This window comes from Mobula birostris, chromosome 32 (genome assembly GCF_030028105.1).
Source record: "Mobula birostris isolate sMobBir1 chromosome 32, sMobBir1.hap1, whole genome shotgun sequence".
Taxonomy (NCBI): Eukaryota; Metazoa; Chordata; class Chondrichthyes; order Myliobatiformes; family Myliobatidae; genus Mobula; species Mobula birostris.
The window spans coordinates 21,203,470-21,225,618 of NC_092401.1; the positions used below are offsets into that span (position 1 = coordinate 21,203,470).

Below are 22,149 nucleotides of genomic sequence, written 5' to 3' on the forward strand. Positions count from 1 at the left end.
AAATGCCTTATTTAAGAGATCAATAATCAACATTTTAAACCACACCTCCACTCTCATCGTGCCTGTTGAACTACTGTTTATCACTGCAGTGATCCAAGCTGAGAACTAAGTTTCTCTATTTATTCAAAATCATTGTGGATCATTCCAGGAAAATTAGTATATGCATTTTGAAAATAAACTCTTCTTTCAGGAATATGCCCACAGGAAACATTTTTATTTGACAATGAGCATAAATCATGTACAAACAAAAGACATTTTACAAAACACAGGATTTCAGAGGGCAACCGTTTCCTATTTTGTGCATCATGTGGAACATTAACATAGGAGATTCTGCAGATGCTGTAAATCCAAAGCAACACACACAAAATTCTGGAACAAGTCACCAGGTCAGGCAGTATCAACAAAGAGGGATAAACAGCTGATGTTTCTGGCCAAGATCCTTCTTCAGGACTTCGGATGAAGGGTCTCAGCCTGAAACGTCCACTGTTTATTCCTTTCCATACATGCTGCCTGACCTGCAGCTTATGAAGGGTCTTGTTCTGAAACGTCAACTGTTTATTCCTCTCATAGGTGTTGTCTGACATGTCGAGTTCCTTCAGCTTTTGTATGTGTTACAAGAAAACGTTCATGTGCCACTTCCTACCAAATTAACACAAACATGAGAGAAAGAGAGATTTTGGATTTGTTTTCATAAAAGTATTTGCAAAGTGGAAAAGCAGAGTGAATGTATTATCGGAGTATTCATAAATATGTTGTACTGGCTATCGTGTGTCTTTCATAAGTTCATTTGTACTATGTCAATTTTAGCTACAAGAAATGCATGTAACAAATTTTTTATCTTTGGTGATATTAGAACAGAGCATCCAATATTGTCCACTTTGAAGGTCAATGTCACAGATTAAATGTTCAACATGGATTGCACTAAATATTGGACTCATGATTTGCTTCACAAGGACCTCTATGCCTATCAAGGATTAAGCCTAAATTTACAAATGCAACAGCACCAGGAAATGCTAGAATTAAAGAAAGCTTGTCTGAGGGGATAAATTTTAGGAAGCAATGAGAAGACACTTTAAAAAGGCACTCAACAACAGTAAAACCAAAGAGCTGATTGTGGACTTCAGAAAGGGTAAAATGAGGGAACACAAACCAATCCTCAGAGGGATCAGAAGTGGAGACAGTGAGCAATTTCAAGACCTTGAGTGTCACCATCTCTGATGGTCCAACCTGCTCCCAACATATCGATGCAGCTATAAAGAAGTCAAGACAGCAGCTATTTTTCATTAGGAGTTTGAGGAGATTTGGTTTGTCACCTAAAACACTTGAAAACTTCCACAGGTGTACCATGGAGACCACCTTGTCTGGCTGCACCACCGTCTGGTATTGGGGGGGGGGGTGCTACTGCACAGGATCAAAGTAAGCTGCAGAGAGTTATAAAATTGGTCGGCTCTAACAGGGGCACTAGCCTCTGCAGTATCCAAAACATCTTCAAGCAGCAGTGCCTCAGAAAGGCAGAGTCCATCATTAAGGACCCCCACCATGTAGAACATGCCCTTTTCTCACTGTTACCATCAGGTAGGAGGTACAGAAGCCTGAAGGCATACACTCAGCGATTCAGAAACAGCTTCTTCCCCTCTGCCAGTTTCTATATGGACAATGAACTCATGAACACTATCTCACTACTTTTTTTAAATTTCTTTTTACACAACTTATTTTAACTATTTAATATACATATTACTTACTGTAATTCAGGTTTTTTTCCTATAATTATCATGTATTGCATGGTACTGCTGCCACAAAGTTAACAAATTTCATGCCATATACAGGCGATATTAAACCTGATTCTAAATTATTTGATAGACAATTATATAATGCTAATTTCACCTTCTTTGCTTTCCCTTCTTCAAAAGACGATGCCTCAGAAAAGCGGCATCCATCATTAAGGTTCTCCATCACCCAATATATGCTCCCTCTTATTTCTACCAAAGAGGTGGTACAGGAGCCTGAAGATACACAATCAATATTTTAGGAGCAGCTTCTACCCCTCAGATTTCTGAATGAACAATGAACCAACCCCTGAACACACTCTTTTAGACTGTGCATTTAATTTTTAGTATACGTTTCTTACTGTAAGGTACAACTTTTCTTGTATTGCATTATACTGCTGTTGCAAAAAAAACAAATCTGACGACATATATCAGTGATATTAAACCTGATTGAATCCCAACCGCTCCCTCTTTTGGACAACTGAATCAGTGCAGTGCCCACAGGTTTAAATGTCATCATGAACAAACATTGCTGCTCAAGCTTGGTCAAGAACAGTGCTCCTCATAACTGCAATGGAATCTGGGGCCACTGAAACAGAAGGCTAAAATGCTGTTTTTAAATTCAGCACAGACTTTAAGCTAGGTTCAAGTTTAACTAGCAGATTCTTAGAACAGCTTGTACTGGAGCCTACCAGAGAGAACGCAATTCTAGATTTAGAGTTGTGCAATGAACTGGTAAAGGAGCCATTAGGAGGTAGTGACCATAATATGATAAGTTTTAATCTACAGTTTGAGAGGGAGAAGGGAAACTCGGAAGTGTCAGTATTACAGTTGAACAAAGGGAAATATGGTGCTATGAGGGAGGAGCTGGCCAAAGTTCAATGGAACAATGCCCTAGCAGGGATGACAGTGGAACAGCAATGGCAAGTGTTTCTGGGAATAATGCAGAAGGTGCAGGATCAGTTCGTTCCAAAGAGGAAGAAAGATCCTAAAGGGAGGAAGGGGAGGCCGTGGCTGACAAAGGAAGTAATAGACAGCATAAAAATAAAGAGAAGTATAACATAGCAAAAACGAGTGGGAAGCCAGAAGATTGGGAAACTTTTAAAGAGCAACAGAAGGTAACTAAAAAGGCAATATGCTGAGAAAAAAAGAGGTACAAAGGTAAACTAGCCAAGAATATAAAGGAGGATAGTAAAAGCTTCTTTAGGTATGTGAAAAGGAAAAAAATAGTTAAGACCAAAATTCGGCCCTTGAAGACAGAAGCAGGTGAATTTATTAGGGGGAACAAGGAAATGGCAGACAAGTTGAACAGGTACTTCTGATCTGTCTTCACTAGGGAAGACACAAACAATCTCCCAGATGTAGTAGTGGCCAAAGAACCTAGGGTAATGGATGAATTGAAGGAAATTTATATTAGGCAGGAAATGGTGTTGGGTCTGAAGGCTGATAAGTGCCCGGGACCTGATAGTCTGCATCCCAGGGTACTTAAGGAGGTGGCTTTAGAAATCGTGGATGCATTGGTAATCATTTTCCAATGTTGTATAGATTCAGGATCAGTTCCTGTGGATTGGAGGGTGGCTAATGTTGTCCCTCTCTTCAAGAAGGGAGGAAGAGAGAAAACAGGGAATTATAGACCGGTTAGCCTGACGTCGGTGGTGGGAAAGATGCTGGAGTCAATTATAAAAGATGAAATTACGACACATCTGAATAGCAGTAACAGGATCGGTCCGAGTCAGCATGGATTTACGAAGGGGAAGTGGTGCTTGACTAATCTTCTGGAATTTTTTTGAGGATGTAACGATGAAAATGGACAAGGGAGAGCCAGTGGATGTAGTGTACCTGGACTTTCAGAACGCCTTTGATAAAGTCCCACATAGGAGATTAGTGGGCAAAATTAGGGCACATGGTATTGGGGGCAGAGTACTGACATGGATTGAAAATTGGCTGGCTGACAGAAAACAAAGAGTATTTCGAAATGGCAGGCGGTGACCAGTGGGGTACCGCAGGGTTCAGTGCTGGGACTGCAGCTGTTTACAATATATAATGATTTAGATGAGGGAATTAAAAGTAACATTAGCAAATTTGCAGATGACACAAAGCTGGGTGGCAGTGTGAAATGTGAGGAGGATGTTATGAGAATGCAGGGTGACTTGGACAGGCTGGGTGAGTGGGTGGATGCATGGCAGATGCAGTTTAATGTGGATAAATGTGAGGTTATCCACTTTGATGATAAGAACAGGAAGGGAGATTATCTAAAGGGAGTCAAGTTAGGAAAAGGGGAAGCACAACGAGATCTAGGTGTTCTTGTACATCAGTCACTGAAAGCAAGTATGCAAGTACAGAAGGTAGTGAAAAAAGCTAATGGCATGCTGGCCTTCATAACAAGGGGAATTGAGTATAAGAGCAAAGAGGTCCTTCTGCAGCTGTACAGGGCCCTGGTGAGACCACACCTGGAGTACTGTGTGCAGTTTTGGTCTCCAAATTTGAGGAAGGACATTCTTGCTATTGAGGGAGTGCAGCGTAGGTTCACAAGGTTAATTCCCGGGATGGCAGGACTGTCATATGTCAAAAGATTGGAGCGACTGGGTTTGTATACTCTGGAATTTAGAAGGCTGAGAGGGGATCTTATTGAAACATAAGATTATTAAGGGATTGGAGACGCTGCAGGCAGGAAGCATGTTCCCGCTGATGGGGGAGTCCAGAACCAGAGGCCACAGTTTAAGAATTAGAGGTAGGCCATTTAGAACGGAGTTGAGGAAAATTTTTTCACCCAGAGAGTGGTGGATATATGGAATGCTCTGCCCCAGAAGGCTGTGGAGGCCAAGTCTCTGGATGCTGTCAAGAAAGAGATGGATAGAGCTCTTAAAGATAGTGGAATTAAAGGTTATGGGGATAAGGCAGGAACTGGATACTGATAGTGGATGATCAGCCATGATCACAGTGAATGGCGGCGCTGGCTCGAAGGGCCGAATGGCCTACTCCTGCACCTATTGTCTATTCCTGGCAATGCGCTACTTTAGCCAGAGGTTAGTACAAATGTAGCCAGATAATTTATCAATGAAAGGACCAGTCAGCAAGTGCAGGTCATAGTTTGGTTATGTACAACCAACTAGTTTAATGCACACTTACAAATATCCTGTTAAAATACACAGCAGTTTAGGTCAGACATGGAAACTGGCACAAATTCATGATTTACTGCGAGACCACCAAAAGCAAAACTACTGCAGCATCTGGAAATGTCAAAAGCAAAATCTTAGCAAGTCAAGTAGAGTCTGTGAAGGGAGAACAAGATTTCTGGTCTATTTCTCCCTCCACAAATGCTATCAGACCACCTGTGTAAACATTTTCTATTTCTAAATCTATTAGATCAGTTCCATTCCCCTAAACACTAGTAAAACTAATACCCTCAAATATTAGTATGGATTAGACGTAAATGCTACTCCATTACTGGTAGATGGTAGAATGGCAATACATCTGACAGTCTGTTTGGACCCAAAATACAAAATGGAATCCTTAAACTACTGAAGGAAATACTTCAGGCAAAGAGACAAGGTTGACTGCCAAAAGAAAACAAATATAAAAAAACCTGGAATGTGGACAATAAAGTTTCAAATTTAAACAATTCTGTTTACAACCAATTCAGTGTTTATTTCCCCAGCTTTACTTTTTGAATTTGTTGGTTCAGCTATGCCAAAGCAATGATCAACAGTTCTCAGGCCAAATACAGACAGCATCTTCTTTGATACCAAGTCTGTTTTTGACAAATCAAAACCAATCTACGATTCCCAAAGGTTACTCCACTTTTGCAGATTGTTTGGGATCGATTAAATAAAAATTAGCCTGACATATCCTGACCCATTCGCCCACGTCCTTGTGTAATGAAAGAGTATGGGCATGCGTCTATTGATGCGTCCGGTCCACCTCAATAGTCAGTTTGCTTGCGGCAGCCTCATCGATAAACCAGTGCACCTCCCCGTTGGCTGGCTGGATTCGGGCAGCAGGTAATGGATTTTCCTTGTGGCTTTCCAGAATATCCTGGGTAAAGGCAACAGCAGATGACTTACAAATCCAAATGTACATTGCAACAAATATTAATGTAAGCAGGCATTCTGCTTCTGATTTCTCAAAGACTTGGAACTTCAATTCCAACACCCAGGAAGCTTTTCAGTTGTCGATAGATACAATCTCTATCAGTACAGCCAAATACAAAGGAGGCTGGGTATATCACGAACTAAACAAGATTGTTACACTGGGTGCCAGATGCTGCACCTCAGGATTGGTCTCTTAGGGGAGCTATGCATATTAACCTGAACAATATTGGGCCTTTGGAGGATTATGTTGTAAGGAAAGTTTGCAAAGAAAATGCTGCTTTTTTAAAAGATCACCCTTATTTGTCACATGTAAATTGAAGAATCAATTGAAACATGCAGTGAAATGTGTCATCTGGGTCAATGACCAACATAATCTAAGGATGTGAAAGAGAGAGTTCACAAGTGGTACACCCGCTTCTGGTGCCAACAGAGTACCCCCACATTTACTAACCTTAACCTGTAAGCCTTTGGAATGTGAGAAGAAACCGGACCAGCTAGAGGAACCCAAGCAGTAAAGAAGAAAAACACAAACCCTTTACAGACAGCGGCAGGAAGTGATGACAGGTTGCTGGCATTGTAAAGCATTGCACTAACCACTATGCTACAGCGCTGCCCTCATCCGTAAGGGGTGACCTGAGAGAGCCACTTAAGATGACTAAAGGAATCAACAGTCTGTTAGAAGGAGGGGGGAAAAAAAACCACAATGGACAAGTCCAGGATGTAATAAGAGCACTTCTCCTGAAAGCTGTGATGAAGCCTGTATGATCTCAGTTAAAAATTGGGATTGATTGATTATGTATGGCTATTTAGGGTTTTAGAATTAAGACTGGTATGAAAGGGTTTGGGTACAACTAGCCACAAGCCAGAACAGGGTTTCTCAACCGGGGTTCCGCGAGAGGTAGCTAGGGGTTCCGCGAGAGGTAGCTAGGGGTTCCGCGAGAGGTAGCTAGGGGTTCCGCGAGAGATTGTGATTTTAAAAAGTTTTTGAACTATGCGCAATGCTAGCACTTGCGCTGGTGGGCAGTGACCGAGCAGCCCTGTTAGCAATCTCGTTAAAGATCTCCCAGCCCAGTATTGTAGTGCACAGTAGGGCCATGTTTATTTGACCTATTCACAATTTTTGACACAAGACAGGAGAGACCATTGATAATTGGTGAGCACCGTATTGCACAGAGGGGAAGATGTTAGGCTGATAATTGGTGAGTGCTGTATTGCACGGAGGGGAGGACAGTAGGCTGATAATTGGTGAGTGCTGTATTGCACGGAGGGGAGGACAGTAGGCTGATAATTGGTGAGTGCTGTATTGCACGGAGGGGAGGACAGTAGGCTGATAATTGGTGAGTGCTGTATTGCACGGAGGGGAGGACAGTAGGCTGATAATTGGTGAGTGCTGTATTACACGGAGGGGAGGACAGTAGGCTGATAATTGGTGAGTGCTGTATTGCACGGAGGGGAGGACAGTAGGCTGATAATTGGTGAGTGCTGTATTGCACGGAGGGGAGGACAGTAGGCTGATAATTGGTGAGTGCTGTATTGCACGGATGGGAGGACAGTAGGCTGATAATTGGTGAGTGCTGTATTGCACGGAGGGGAGGACAGTAGGCTGATAATTGGTGAGTGCTGTATTGCACGGAGGGGAGGACAGTAGGCTGATAATTGGTGAGTGCTGTATTGCACGGAGGGGAGGACAGTAGGCTGATAATTGGTGAGTGCTGTATTGCCCGGGGGTGGACGGTAGGCTGATGATTGGTGAGTGCTGTATTGCACGGAGGGGAGGACAGTAGGCTGATAATTGGTGAGTGCTGTATTGCACAGAGGGGAGGACAGTAGGCTGATAATTGGTGAGTGCTGTATTGCACGGAGGGGAGGACAGTAGGCTGATAATTGGTGAGTGCTGTATTGCACGGAGGGGAGGACAGTAGGCTGATGATTGGTGAGTGCTGTATTACACAGAGGGGAGGACAGTAGGCTGATAATTGGTGAGTGCTGTATTGCACAGAGGGGAGGACAGTAGGCTGATAATTGGTGAGTGCTGTATTGCACGGAGGGGAGGACAGTAGGCTGATAATTGGTGAGTGCTGTATTGCACGGAGGGGAGGACAGTAGGCTGATGATTGGTGAGTGCTGTATTGCCCGGGGGGGGGGGACGGTAGGCTGATGATTGGTGAGTGCTGTATTGCACGGAGGGGAGGACAGTAGGCTGATAATTGGTGAGTGCTGTATTGCACGGAGGGGAGGACAGTAGGCTGATAATTGGTGAGTGCTGTATTGCACGGAGGGGAGGACAGTAGGCTGATGATTGGTGAGTGCTGTATTGCCCGGGGGGGGGGGGACGGTAGGCTGATGATTGGTGAGTGCTGTATTGCCCGGGGGGGGGGGGGGCGGTAGGCTGATGATTGGTGAGTGCTGTATTTCACGGAGGGGAGGACAGTAGGCTGATAATTGGTGAGTGCTGTATTGCACGGAGGGGAGGACAGTAGGCTGATGATTGGTGAGTGCTGTATTGCCCGGGGGGGGGGGGGGGAGACGGTAGGCTGATAATTGGTGAGTGCTGTATTGCACGGAGGGGAGGACAGTAGGCTGATAATTGGTGAGTGCTGTATTGCACAGAGGGGAGGACAGTAGGCTGATAATTGGTGAGTGCTGTATTGCACGGAGGGGAGGACAGTAGGCTGATAATTGGTGAGTGCTGTATTGCACGGAGGGGAGGACAGTAGGCTGATGATTGGTGAGTGCTGTATTGCCCGGGGGGGGGGGACGGTAGGCTGATGATTGGTGAGTGCTGTATTGCACGGAGGGGAGGACAGTAGGCTGATGATTGGTGAGTGCTGTATTGCCCGGGGGGGGGGGGACGGTAGGCTGATGATTGGTGAGTGCTGTATTGCCCGGGGGGGGGGGACGGTAGGCTGATGATTGGTGAGTGCTGTATTTCACGGAGGGGAGGACAGTAGGCTGATGATTGGTGAGTGCTGTATTGCCCGGGGGGGGGGGGGGGACGGTAGGCTGATAATTGGTGAGTGCTGTATTGCACGGAGGGGAGGACAGTAGGCTGATAATTGGTGAGTGCTGTATTGCACGGAGGGGAGGACAGTAGGCTGATAATTGGTGAGTGCTGTATTGCACGGAGGGGAGGACAGTAGGCTGATGATTGGTGAGTGCTGTATTGCCCGGGGGGGGGGGGACGGTAGGCTGATGATTGGTGAGTGCTGTATTGCCCGGGGGGGGGGGGACAGTAGGCTGATGATTGGTGAGTGCTGTATTGCACGGAGGGGAGGACAGTAGGCTGATAATTGGTGAGTGCTGTATTGCACGGAGGGGAGGACAGTAGGCTGATAATTGGTGAGTGCTGTATTGCACGGAGGGGAGGACAGTAGGCTGATGATTGGTGAGTGCTGTATTGCCCGGGGGGGGGGGGGGGGGACGGTAGGCTGATAATTGGTGAGTGCTGTATTGCACGGAGGGGAGGACAGTAGGCTGATAATTGGTGAGTGCTGTATTGCACGGAGGGGAGGACAGTAGGCTGATAATTGGTGAGTGCTGTATTGCACGGAGGGGAGGACAGTAGGCTGATGATTGGTGAGTGCTGTATTGCCCGGGGGGGGGGGACGGTAGGCTGATGATTGGTGAGTGCTGTATTGCCCGGGGGGGGGGGACGGTAGGCTGATGATTGGTGAGTGCTGTATTTCACGGAGGGGAGGACAGTAGGCTGATAATTGGTGAGTGCTGTATTGCACGGAGGGGAGGACAGTAGGCTGATAATTGGTGAGTGCTGTATTGCACGGAGGGGAGGACAGTAGGCTGATGATTGGTGAGTGCTGTATTGCCCGGAGGGGAGGACAGTAGGCTGATAATTGGTGAGTGCTGTATTGCACGGAGGGGAGGACAGTAGGCTGATAATTGGTGAGTGCTGTATTGCACGGAGGGGAGGACAGTAGGCTGATAATTGGTGAGTGCTGTATTGCCCGGGGGGGGGGGGGGGAGGACAGTAGGCTGATAATTGGTGAGTGCTGTATTGCACAGAGGGGAGGACAGTAGGCTGATAATTGGTGAGTGCTGTATTGCACGGAGGGGAGGACAGTAGGCTGATAATTGGTGAGTGCTGTATTGCACGGAGGGGAGGACAGTAGGCTGATGATTGGTGAGTGCTGTATTGCACGGAGGGGAGGACAGTAGGCTGATAATGAGCACAAAGTGCTTTTCTGAGCATTGAGTGGACTCAACCAAGTTGGGCTGACATCAGCCCCTCCCGCCCAAATTATCTCCCCCAATTTTTCCTTCCGCACTGTCCAATGACTAATGGGAGCAAACAAACTCTCTGTTGTAGTAGAAAATTGGAGGGTAATTTTCATTCTAAAGGAGGAATTTTTATGTGCTGCAATTCAACTGCTGGCCTGCCATTTTGCTGTTGTTGTAAACTTTGCAAAAGGTGGATTGTGTAGATTAGAAGTGAATTGTATGGTGAAGTTTTCGCACATTTATTATGTTGTTCTTATTATGCAAAAACAGACAAAAAAAGTCTGTCTTTACAATGAAAGCTACTTATCACTGGGTTTTTACATGAACAGGTGATCTAAGTTGTCCTATTCCCTTGTGCCTGGTCTATGGCAAACGTCTTACAAAGGCTCCAGCAAAACTGAAAAGACACTTAACTACAAATTACAGCCATGTGACACGTAAAAATGCTGATTATTTTAAACGGCCATTGGAATCTCGAAACAAAACAAAAGTCTGTTAATAAAGTCACAGTCAGTAAAAAAGATCAGGAAGCAAATCATTTAGTAGCAGAACTTATTACCCAGGAAAGGAAAAGTCACACAGTTGGGGAGAACCTAATAATGCCAGGATGTAAAATTATCATGGGTAAAATGCTAGGACAAGAAGCAGTACAAGAAATTGAAAAGGTTTCACTCTCAAATAGTACGATGTTTTCATTTTGATGACATGTCAGACGATGCTGAAGAGGTTTTGTGTGATGAACTGAAAAACTGCTTCTCTATCCAGGTTGACGAGTCAACAAATTTCACCAATAAATGTCATGTTGTAGATGATGGGTGAAATTCAAGAATTTTTTTCTGTTGCAAAGAGCTGCCTGAAACAAAGGCCAAGATATATTTAAATGTTTTGTCTTCTTATCTGGTAACAAAAGGTCTGTCTTGGAGGAACTGTGTTGGCATTTGTACTGCCCCATCAATGTTTGGCTCCATGAGAGGTTTTGTTTCTCTTGTTAAAAAAAAAGAAAATCCTGACGTTGTCACAACAATTACAAATAAATTTTCATCTCGTAAATAGCATTAATTAAAATTAATTTTCAACCTTTATTTAAATTAAATCTACTGAGCCTACCTTTAGAAAAATTAAATCCCATTTTGGCTTAAGCCATTTAACAGAAATTTGTTATGTTTGCCTTGTAAGTTCTTTTAGGGAAAGAAAGATTAATTTCAAGAAAGGTAAGCTAAGCTTAACTACCTGTTTCCCCCCCCCCACCCCCAAAGAAAGGTTGGCTAAAAATTCATTCTCTACTCAAAAGAACATTGACAATTATTTTTGGATTATTATACCTACAACTTACTAATGTAGCAAGAGCTGTAGATAGTATTTTTTATGTAGGGGTTCCTTAAGACCCAAATATTACTTCAAGGATTCCTTCAGGTAAAAAAGGTTGAGAAAGGCTGATCTAGAAAATATCACATTTAATGTAACATTTGATGGCTCTGGGCCTGTACACACTGCAGTTTAGAACAATGGGGGGAACTTATTAAAGTTTGCTGAATATTGAAAGGCCTGGATATAATGGGGATGGAGAGGATTTACCTATAGTGGAAAGTGTCTAGGACCAGAACGCATAGCCTCAAAATACAAGATGCCCCATTAGAACAAAGATGAGGAGGATTTTTTATTTTTTTTTTTTTTTTAGACAAAGGGTGGTGAAACTGTGGAACATTGAACAGATGGCAACAAAGGCCAAGTCACTGGGTTTATTTAAAGCACAGAATCATAGATTCTTTATTAGTAAGGACAACAAAGGGAGAAGGCAGGAGAATGGGTTTGAGAGGGAAAAGATATCAGCCATGATCAAATAGCAGAGCAGATTCTATGGGGCGAAAGACCTATATCTGCTCCGATGTGTCACAGTCCTATGACTCAATGCCTATTTTCCCAGCTTCTTACCTTTAAGGCTGGTGCCTTACTCTCACCAGTCACAACAAAGACAGCACACCGGGCAGCGTTAAGTAAGGGCAGCGTCATAGTTATACGTTTCGGAGGTGGCTTAGGAGAGTCACTAATTGGAGCAATGATCTTGCTTTGCTCCTGTTCCAGAAAAGAAGTAAAACAATGCATTAATGGAGACATTAAAACTCACAGGATTTAACCACAAGCATTAACTGGAAGCATTTCAATAGTGATTAGCAGCAATGATAAAGATATTAAAGGTAAGCTTTACTTGTTACATATACTATACATCAAAACACCAGCATTGTGTGTGTGTTGCAGATATTTATGCACATTTTATTCCATATCTGTCCTTGAACCTCTAACTTTATTTTTTTTTATATACAACCCTGAATTCTTCTTAATTGTTGATTGTTGATGTTTTTGTTGCATGTCCAGCTCTGAGCAACACACCAAAGCAAATTCCTAACACACGTCAATGTATATGGTGAATAAAGCTGACCTTGATCCACTTTGTACATTGACAGCAGTTACATTCCCCAACCACAGACAACAATACACTTCTCATGTGATGCAGGAATGGTCCTGAGTGAGACAGGCAGTTGCCAAAGAGCAGGGTTATTGACCTGTGGAATTACCAGCTGCAGACAGCATCAGACTCTTCTCTAGATATCTGGCTCTTAAGTGTTATCTCCCTCAAGTGACAGCAGTGTCTTAACATGGATCAGCAATTGTGTGTTCAGTTCACACTCCAGAGAATCTAGCATTATCTTCTGGCTGAATATTTGCCCAAGTGCAAGACCTTCAGCACCACCCACCCCTATGCTCCTCTTTCAATGTCTGGCACAGAACACAGACGGGGCAAGGCTAAATGACACGAATCAAGCCAGCAGCTCACCATCTTGGAGAAGCAAACAGATATAACAGAAGGAGGTACTCCCTCCTCAATTCCCAAAGACCAGTCCCACTTCAGGAATGTTAGCACATTTGTTGTGCGTACAGGGAAAACTGCACCCAAGACACCATCTGCTGGATTAAACACCAAACCAGGTCTCAGACTGCTAACTCAGCCAGTGGAAAACTTCCAGTCAGCAGGTAATTTTCTCTGCAGTCGTACTGATCCTTCATTCTACACACTGTACTGTGCAAAAGGCTTGGTGGGGGGAGGGGGGAGAGAGGAGGGTCTACTAAATGTTTACTAATACTAACAAAAACTGAGGACTCACAGATATTGCTGTTTCAAGGACAAATAAAGAGGATGGAAATGGATGTCATTCCACCATTTGCTTCAAATCAGAATTAATCCACAGGAATTTTTTTTTTTTTTTTTAAAAAACAGCTTGTGGTACAGTGTAAAAGTCTTAGGCACCCTAGCTATATATATGTGCCTATGACTTTTGCACAGTACTGTAGCAAAAACAAGACAACTTAGTCATTGTTAACTATGGCAGTTTCTGTGCACGGATGAGCACTGTGAGCACTTACCCCTCAAGCTTCTCAATTTTAAATAACCACAAGCCCGTCCCACTGTCCTCTCAGGACAACCCATCACTGCAATCAAATGACCCTGTGCTACATTACAACAACGACTGCACATCTGAAGCAGAGGTTAGTGGATTGCTTTACACAGCCAGCTTTCACCAATTGGGGTTTAATCCCCTCTGCTGCCCGTAAGCAGTTCTTCCTGTGAGAAACAAGAGCCTGAAGACACACTCAAAATTTCAGGAGCAGCTTCTTCCCCTGCCCCATCAGATTTTGGAGCAATCCACAACACTACTTTGTTCTTTTTGTTTTACATTATTTATTTTGTAATTTCTAGCAATTTTATGTCTTTGCACTTTACTGTAAAATAACAAATTTCACATCATAAATCCTATTCTGAATATAGGCGCAAGTCTTGAACTGGAAATATTTCAGAGGGGCAGAAATGGGGGGAAGCATGAATACAGGCTCTTCAGTCTAAACAGACCATAAACAGCCTCTGCTCACATCCCTAACCCATCTTCTCTCACAGTTTTATCCTCTTCCCCTTACATATACCTCTCTTTCACACCTCCCTTCGGTGGGGAACAGCTTCGCAATTTCACCACTGAAAAAGCTACTCTATGGTCCTTTATTGGATTGGAGCCTCGGATTTTAAACCCAGTCACATTAATCGAGTACTGTGAGGGTCATGTTTTTTGACTTCTCCAGAGCGTTCAACACCATCCGCCCTGCCCTGCTGGGGGAGAAGCTGACAGCGATGCAGGTGGATGCTTCCCTGGTATCATGGATTCTTGATTACCTGACTGGCAGACCACAGTACGTGTGCTTGCAACACTGTGCGTCTGACAGAGTGATCAGCAGCACTGGGGCTCCACAGGGGACTGTCTTGTCTCCCTTTCTCTTCACCATTTACACCTCAGACTTCAACTACTGCACAGAGTCTTGTCATCTTCAGAAGTTTTCGGATGACTCTGCCATAGTTGGATGCATCAGCAAGGGAGATGAGGCTGAGTACAGGGCTACGGTAGGAAACTTTGTCACATGGTGTGAGCAGAATTATCTGCAGCTTAATGTGAAAAAGACTAAGGAGCTGGTGGTAGACCTGAGGAGAGCTAAGGTACCGGTGACCCCTGTTTCCATCCAGGGGGTCAGTGTGGACATGGTGGAGGATTACAAATACCTGGGGATACGAATTGACAATAAACTGGACTGGTCAAAGAACACTGAGGCTGTCTACAAGAAGGGCCAGAGCCATCTCTATTTCCTGAGGAGACTGAGGTCCTTTAACATCTGCCAGACGATGCTGAGGATATTCTATGAGTCTGTGGTGGCCAGTGCTATCATGTTTGCTGTTGTGTGCTGGGGCAGCAGGCTGAGGGTAGCAGACACCAACAGAATTAACAAGCTCATTCGTAAGGCCAGTGATGTTGTGGGGATGGAACTGGACTCTCTCACGGTGGTGTCTGAAAAGAGGATGCTGTCTAAGTTGCATGCCATCTTGGACAATGTCTCCCATCCACTACATAATGTACTGGGTGGGCACAGGAGTACATTCAGCCAGAGACTCATTCCACCCAGATGCAACACAGAGCGTCATAGGAAGTCATTCTTGCTTGTGGCCATCAAACTTTACAACTCCTCCCTTGGAGGGTCAGACACCCTGAGCCAATAGGCTGGTCCTGGACTTATTTCATAATTTACTGGTATAATTTACATATTACTATTTAACTATCTATGGTTTTATTACTATTATTTATGGTGCAACTGTAACAAAAACCAATTTCCCCCGGGATCAATAAAGTATGACTATGACTATCCAATTAAATCAATTACAAACATTGATGAAAGGAGGCTTATCTGAAAACCAGCTAACCCAACACCTACAACGTTTCCAGGTTGAATTTAAACCAGTGACAGTCTCCAAACGAATCCATCAATTTGTAAGCAACTCAGAACACAATTTGTTCAGGTTACCTGCAGCAGGGGATGATCTGGGAAGAGAGAGCAGGTGTGCCCATCCGGACCAATTCCCAGGATCAGCAAGTCAAAGACTGGTATATTATCACTTGGAAACATCTGGAGGAGGAAAGTACAATCAGAAGGTCAGAACAAGGAACACTGACCGAAATGAAAATGGTATTAGCAATCACGCAGGAGCTTGCAAGGACTTCACTAGTCAAGCAATGTTCCAGAATGCCTGTAAATTTGCCCAAAATGAGATACCAATGCAGTTTTAAGCTTTACAATGTGGATTTTGATCTTATTCATAGCAGTGTACGTATATCCCAGCAATGTATACATTCCATATTTACAACACTGTATTAGGATGAACTGGTTTCTCTGGATGAGTAACAATCCAATCTGGATGAAATATAATGATCTATATACAGTGGCATGCAAATGTTTGGGCACCCCGGTCAAAATTTCTGTTACTGTGAATAGTTAAATGAGTAGAAGATGAACTGATCTCCAAAAGTCATAAAGTTAAAGATGAAACATTCTCTTCAACATTTTAAGGAAGATTAGTGTATTGTTTTTGTTTTGTACAATTTTAGAGTTTAAAAAAAGGAGCACCATGCAAAAGTTTGGGCACCCCAAGAGATTTGAGCTCTCAGATAACTTTTACCAAGTTCTCAGACCTTAATTAGCTTGTTAGGGCTATGGCTTGTTCACAGTCATCATTAGGAAAGGCCAGGTGATGCAAATTTCAAAGCTTTATAAATACCCTGACTCCTCAAACCTTGTCCCAACAATCAGCAGCCATGGGCTCCTCTAAGCAGCTGCCTAGCACTCTGAAAATTAAAATCAATGATGCCCACAAAGCAGGAGAAGGCTATAAGAAGATAGCAAAGCATTTTCAGGTAGCCGTTTCCTCAGTTTGCAATGTAATTAAGAAATGGCAGTTAACAGGAATGGTGGAGGTCAAGTTGAGGTCTGGAAGACCAAGAAAACTTTCCAAGAGAACTGCTCAAGGATTGCTAGAAAGGCAAATCAAAACCCCCTTTTGACTGCAAGAGACCTTCAGGAAGATTTAGCAGACCCTGGAGTGGTGGTGCACTGTTCTACTGTGCAGCGACACCTGCACAAATATGACCTTCATGGAAGAGTCATCAGAAGAAAACCTTTCCTGCATCCTCACCATGAAATTCAGCATCAGAAGTTCGCAAAGGAACATCTAAGCAAGCCTGATGCATTTTGGAAACAAGTCCTGTGGACTGATGAAGTTAAAATAGAACTTTTTGGCCACAATAAGCAAAGGTGTGTTTGGAGAAAAAAGGGTGCAGAATTTCATGTAAAGAACACCTCTCCAACTGTTAAAGCACGGGGGTGGATCGATTATGCTTTGGGCTTGTGTTGCAGCCAGTGGCACGGGGAACATTTCACTGGTAAAGGAAAGAACGAATTCAATTAAATACCATCAAATTCTGGAAACAAACATCACACTGTCTACAAAAAAGTTGAAGATGAAAAGAGGATGGCGTCTACAACAGGATAATGATCCTAAACATACCTCAAAATCCACAATGGACTACCTCAAGAGGTGCAAGCTGAAGGTTTTGCCATGGCCCTCACAGTCCCTGACCTAAACATCATCGAAAATCTGTGGATGGACCTCAAAAGAGCAGTGCATGCAAGACGACCCAAGAATCTCACAGAACGAGAAGCCTTTTGCAAGGAAGAATGGGTGAAAATCCCTCAAGAATTTAAAGACTCTTAGCTGGCTACAAAAAGCATTTACAAGCTGTGATACTTGCCAAAGGGGCTGTTACTAAGTACTGACCATGCAGGGTGCCCAAACTTTTGCTTCGGGCCCTTTTCCTTTTTTGTTATTTTGAAACTGTGAAAGATGGAAATAAAAAAAGTAATCTTGCTTAAAATGTTAAAGAAATGTGTCATCTTTAACTTTACGTCTTTTGGAAATCAGGTCATCTTTTACTCGCTTAGCTATTCACAGTAACAGAAATTTTGACCAGGGTTACCCAAACTTTTGCATGCCACTGTATAAGACAGGAAAATCCCAGGATAAACATTGATATAGGATGTCTGTAAATAATCCCTCTGTACCCAGATTTCACATATTACAGAATTACTGTGAACCAGAAGGCTATCTAACCACCCAAAACCATCTTCCTCCACACCCCTAACAAAAAATGCAACCCATCGTCTTCACCAATCCAATTCGGTCCACTCAATCTCTCTCCTGAAAAGCTCTACAGACGTTTCCTTTTCACTGGCACAATTCTTTTACGGGCATTTCTACTGCATTTGCTTCTACTGCCTTTCAGTCTAAATCACAGCAACTCCCTTCATAAAAGAAATTCTCACCTCTGTGTTCTCTAAAGACTGAGCAGTCTTTTGCCAGAGGAAATAGTTTACTAAGTATTATTTGCAAACGCTTTAACTTTGAATGTGTCAAATCCTTCTGTTTCAGGAATGACCCCTCTCTCTCCAGATCCTCAATGTCACTTTTCTTTAGCAATTCCAGAGAAAGGTCTATTCGGATTTATTTATCACAAATGCACTGAAACATACAGAGAAATGCATTGCTGGGGTTATCAACCAACACGTGCTGGGGGAGGTGGGGCAGCTTGCAAGTGCCACCAAACATTTCCAACGTCAACATAGTATGCCCACAATTTTCCAGCCTGAAGTATTTCCAAATGCTCTGCTCTATACAGTACTTGCCTCACCCCACACTCGATCCAATTATACCCAAGAACTATCATTGCCTCAGAAGTTCCTTCAGCCTAATATGATGAGAAGACAGGCCCCAATTTCTGTCCCATCCATTACACAAGAGCACTGGAAGGGTTTGGATCCTCACACACTACAATGCTGTTCAATACCGTACCTCTCTCAGTCTCTCCGCGTACTTGTCCGCTGCTTCATCCACGGGCAGCGCTGGGTTAATGGCGACCACGCGGTTATTAGGAATGGAGATCTTGGAGAACAGATGCTTCTGGAGGAGGTAATGCAATGGTTAAGTGCTACGGAGACCAGCCCAGATCAGGAGAAATGGAACGAAGTGTTGACGGCCGTAAACATCAGGCAGATTCTGCGGATGCTGGAGATTTTAAACAACACACAAAAAGTGCTGGAGGAACTTAGCAGATCAGTAGGATCAATGGAGGGGAGTCCTGATGATCTGCTGAGTTCCTTCAGCGTCTGGCTCACTCCTGCTCTGATGATAGAACATCCCACAGACTTCAACTGCTCAATACTCTGGAACAAACACCAAATGCTGGAGGAACTCAGCAGGGTCTGCGGAGAGGAACGACTGTTCTACGTTCCGGCTAAGAACCTGCAGCAGGATTCCCAGCATCTGTAGAACCTCTTGTGTTTATGTTAATTACTTTACCCTTTATGCCCATGGATTCTTGCACTCAGCCTTTCTGGATGCTAACATTCTGGCAACATTGTTGCTTCATGATTTATTACTGGAGAAATAAAACGCTCAATATTTTGAATTAGCAAGCCAGATATAAAGATATCAGCATAGCTACCAAAGAGAGAAAAGGCAGGGAGGCTTAGGGGTGGAATTGGAGTTGATGCGAGGGTGATGGAGCAGGAATGTGACACAGAGGCAGAACTGGAAGAAGTCAGAAGCAGTAAGGCAACAGCAGAGGAAGGAAAAGCAGAAGTGTTGGAAATATAGGGCAGGAATATTTCTCTGTCAGCATTCTTGATCCCTCTTCTATCAATAGCCACATTAGATCAATGATGCTCTTTCGCACCCCCTTTCCAGTGATGGCCATGTTCTTGTTCTAATTGTACCTTTCCTGCTGATTCTATTATTCTCACTTCAGTATTTGATTCTGCAGACAGCACTCCTATCTTGACACTGTCCTGCTGTTGTGCACTCTGTGTAGTTATGATTATCACGTACACCCTTTATTCTGAGAGCTTCACCAAGCAAGTAGTTTCACCGCACACTTGTCCATATGGCAATGCATTTAATCTGATCTGAATCCGATTCCAGCATCCCCAAACCAAACCAGTGCCAATTCGAATCACTGACTCAAGTATGGTTAACCCCAACCCAAAAGTTGGCCTTATCTAATAACTAAACTTTAATGCCCATTGGAGTTAAGACCCTAAGACGTAGACCATTCGGCCCATTGAGTCTGCTCCACCATTCCATCACGGCTGACTTATTTTCCTTCTCAACCGCATTCTCTTGCCTTTGCCTCGTAACCTTTAACACCCTAACTAATCAAAAACCTATCAAAGGATCACTTTTCCAAAAAAAGTTCATTTTATTGTCAAAGTACACATGTACAACTCTGATATTAATCTTCAGATAATCATGAACTACAGAAAAAACAGGGGTGTTGTTGAAAGAAAAGACATAGACTCCCCATCCCCTGGCAAACCCCACTTTAAATAATCCAATGACTTGGCTTGCACAGTCATCTACAGCAATAAATTACCCAGATTCACCACCTGGCTAAAGAAATTTCTCCCCATCTCTGTCTTACAAGGATGTCCTTGTATTCTGAGGCTGTCCCCTCTGGTCCTGGCCTCTCCTGCTATAGGAAAGACCTTCTCCACATCCAACAGTTAATGGTACTATTAGACAGGGATAATTGGCTCCTTACAATCACTCAGATTAGTTTCTCATATACACACACCAGCATGCAATGAAGTTCTTTGCTGGCATGAGAGTTACACAGAAATACAGTGACAAGTGTAAAACAACAGATTGGTGCAGAGTATAGTAGCACAAACTGAGGCAGTGCAGACAGAAATTCTGAAGTGATCATAATAGAAGACGTAGAATTGAAAGAGTCCAAGAGTGTAGAAGGGGGATGTGAAAGAGATGACTGGATCACAAGTCTGATCATAAGCAGAGGGGAAGGAGCTATGCTTAGGTCTGGTCATCCAGGCCTTCAAGCTCTGCATCTTCTCCCAGATAGGAGAACATTAGGAAAGGGTTGACAGGCACCTGTAAGCCTTCCTGATCAACGCCCCACGACGTCGGGTCGTATGGATAGTGTGATGTACCGGGCAGTGTTTACCACTCTTAGCAGGACCCGTCTGCTCAGAGTTCAGCAGGTTTAAATGCACCCCAATGAGTGCAAATGCATGCAAACGACCCCCAATACTGAACAACGGCCAAGTGACTCCTGTGTCCCTTGACCTCCCGGCCCGAATGACTGACCAACGGCCTGGAGCCCCAGCCCTTACCCGGTACAGGCCACAGGTGCTCTCCGGGTCCTCGAAAGGGACCAGCCGCTCGTCGCAGAAGCCGAGGACCCAGTTTTTACAGTCGGCACCCGGCTGCCGCGACTCCCGGTCCAGGGCGGCCGGGAGTTCGGCCGACAGCAGCTGCACCAGCCCGCCGCCCGACACCGACACGGCGAAGCGCCCGCGGCTCTGCACCGCCTGGCTGGCGGACGCCAGCACGAACTGCCCCAGGGCCGGCCCCAGCTCTCGGGCCGAGGAGAACACGCGAATCCGAGGCGAGGACATCACAGCTGCGGCCAAGTGACGAGTGCAGCAGCCGGTTCAGGGAAGAGAGCGAGCTACCACCCACCACCAACTATCGCCTAATTGCCTGAGGCAGCCGTCAATCACCACGAGCAGCGAATTGATTGTACGGCTCCGACGTCAATCAATTCTTCTCAGCGAATACCCATCCCTCTGGTTAGTCATGCGCGGCAACCGAACCTGATTGGTGTCAGTTACCTCACGATTTCTTGTCCGTGATTGGTTAAAATAAACGCCAATCAATTACTTCTGCTCATTGATTGTTTCATTAATACAGCAAAGTCATGATGAATCGAAAACGGCGTTCGGCCCGTCTACTCCCAAAGACTATCCCCTTGCTTAACAAATCCTAGAAATACTTTCAACTTCTCCGGGGCAGCAAAGCTATTGTGACACGTGTTGCTTGTCTTCATTGAAGAAATGTAATCAGTTCCATTAACGGTCAACAGCATGGCCAATGTTCTCACTTTTGAAAGTCCTTGCTGAAACAGCTAAACATTGGGCTGAGGACACTCCCTAAGAAATGGCCTCCTTCTAAATCAAAAGATAAATATAAAAGTTCAGCAAGTTAGGGCTTTTCTCTTCAGAGCAACGGAAAATGAGAGGAGACGCGTTCAAAATCAGAATCAGCTTTACTCGCACAGGGCATATATCATGAAATTTGCTGTTTTGTGGCAGCAGTACATTGCAATACAAAATAATAAAATTATCCTTTACAATAACGAATATAATTTTTAAATTAATTAAGTAGTGTAAAAAGAGCAAAAAAAAAGAAAAATTTAGGTAGTGTACATTGTTCACTTAGAAATCTGAGGGAAAGAAGCTGTCTCTAAGATGTTGAGTGTGTATCTTCAGGCTCCTGTACCACCTCTCTGATGGTAGCAATAAGAAGAGGACATGTTCTGGGTGATGGGGGTCCTTCATGATGAATGCCGTCTTGTTGAGGCATTGCCTTTTGAAGATGTCCTCAGTGCCGGGGAGGTTGGTGCCCATGATGACACGGGCTGAGTTTGTAACTTTCTGCAGCTTTTTACGACCTCATTCAGTGGACTCTCCAATACAACCAGTTAGAATGCTCTCCACAGTACATCTGTAGAAATTTGTCAGTCTTTGGTATCATACCAAGTCTCCCCAAACTCCTAATG

At 44.1% G+C, this 22,149-nt stretch overlaps 1 protein-coding gene across 1 annotated transcript; it reads right to left on the reverse strand.

Annotated features, from left to right (window-relative positions):
• Nucleotides 1-199: 199 nt before the first annotated feature.
• On the reverse strand, nt 200-21,041 carry pgls (6-phosphogluconolactonase). The gene is made up of 5 exons (XM_072248221.1): nt 20,702-21,041; nt 18,366-18,473; nt 15,488-15,589; nt 12,026-12,166; nt 200-5,801 (listed from the first exon to the last, which is right to left on the reverse strand). The coding sequence occupies exons 1-5, from the start codon at nt 20,984-20,986 to the stop codon at nt 5,667-5,669; spliced, it is 771 nt and encodes a 256-aa protein (XP_072104322.1). The 5' UTR covers nt 20,987-21,041; the 3' UTR covers nt 200-5,666.
• Nucleotides 21,042-22,149: the final 1,108 nt, after the last annotated feature.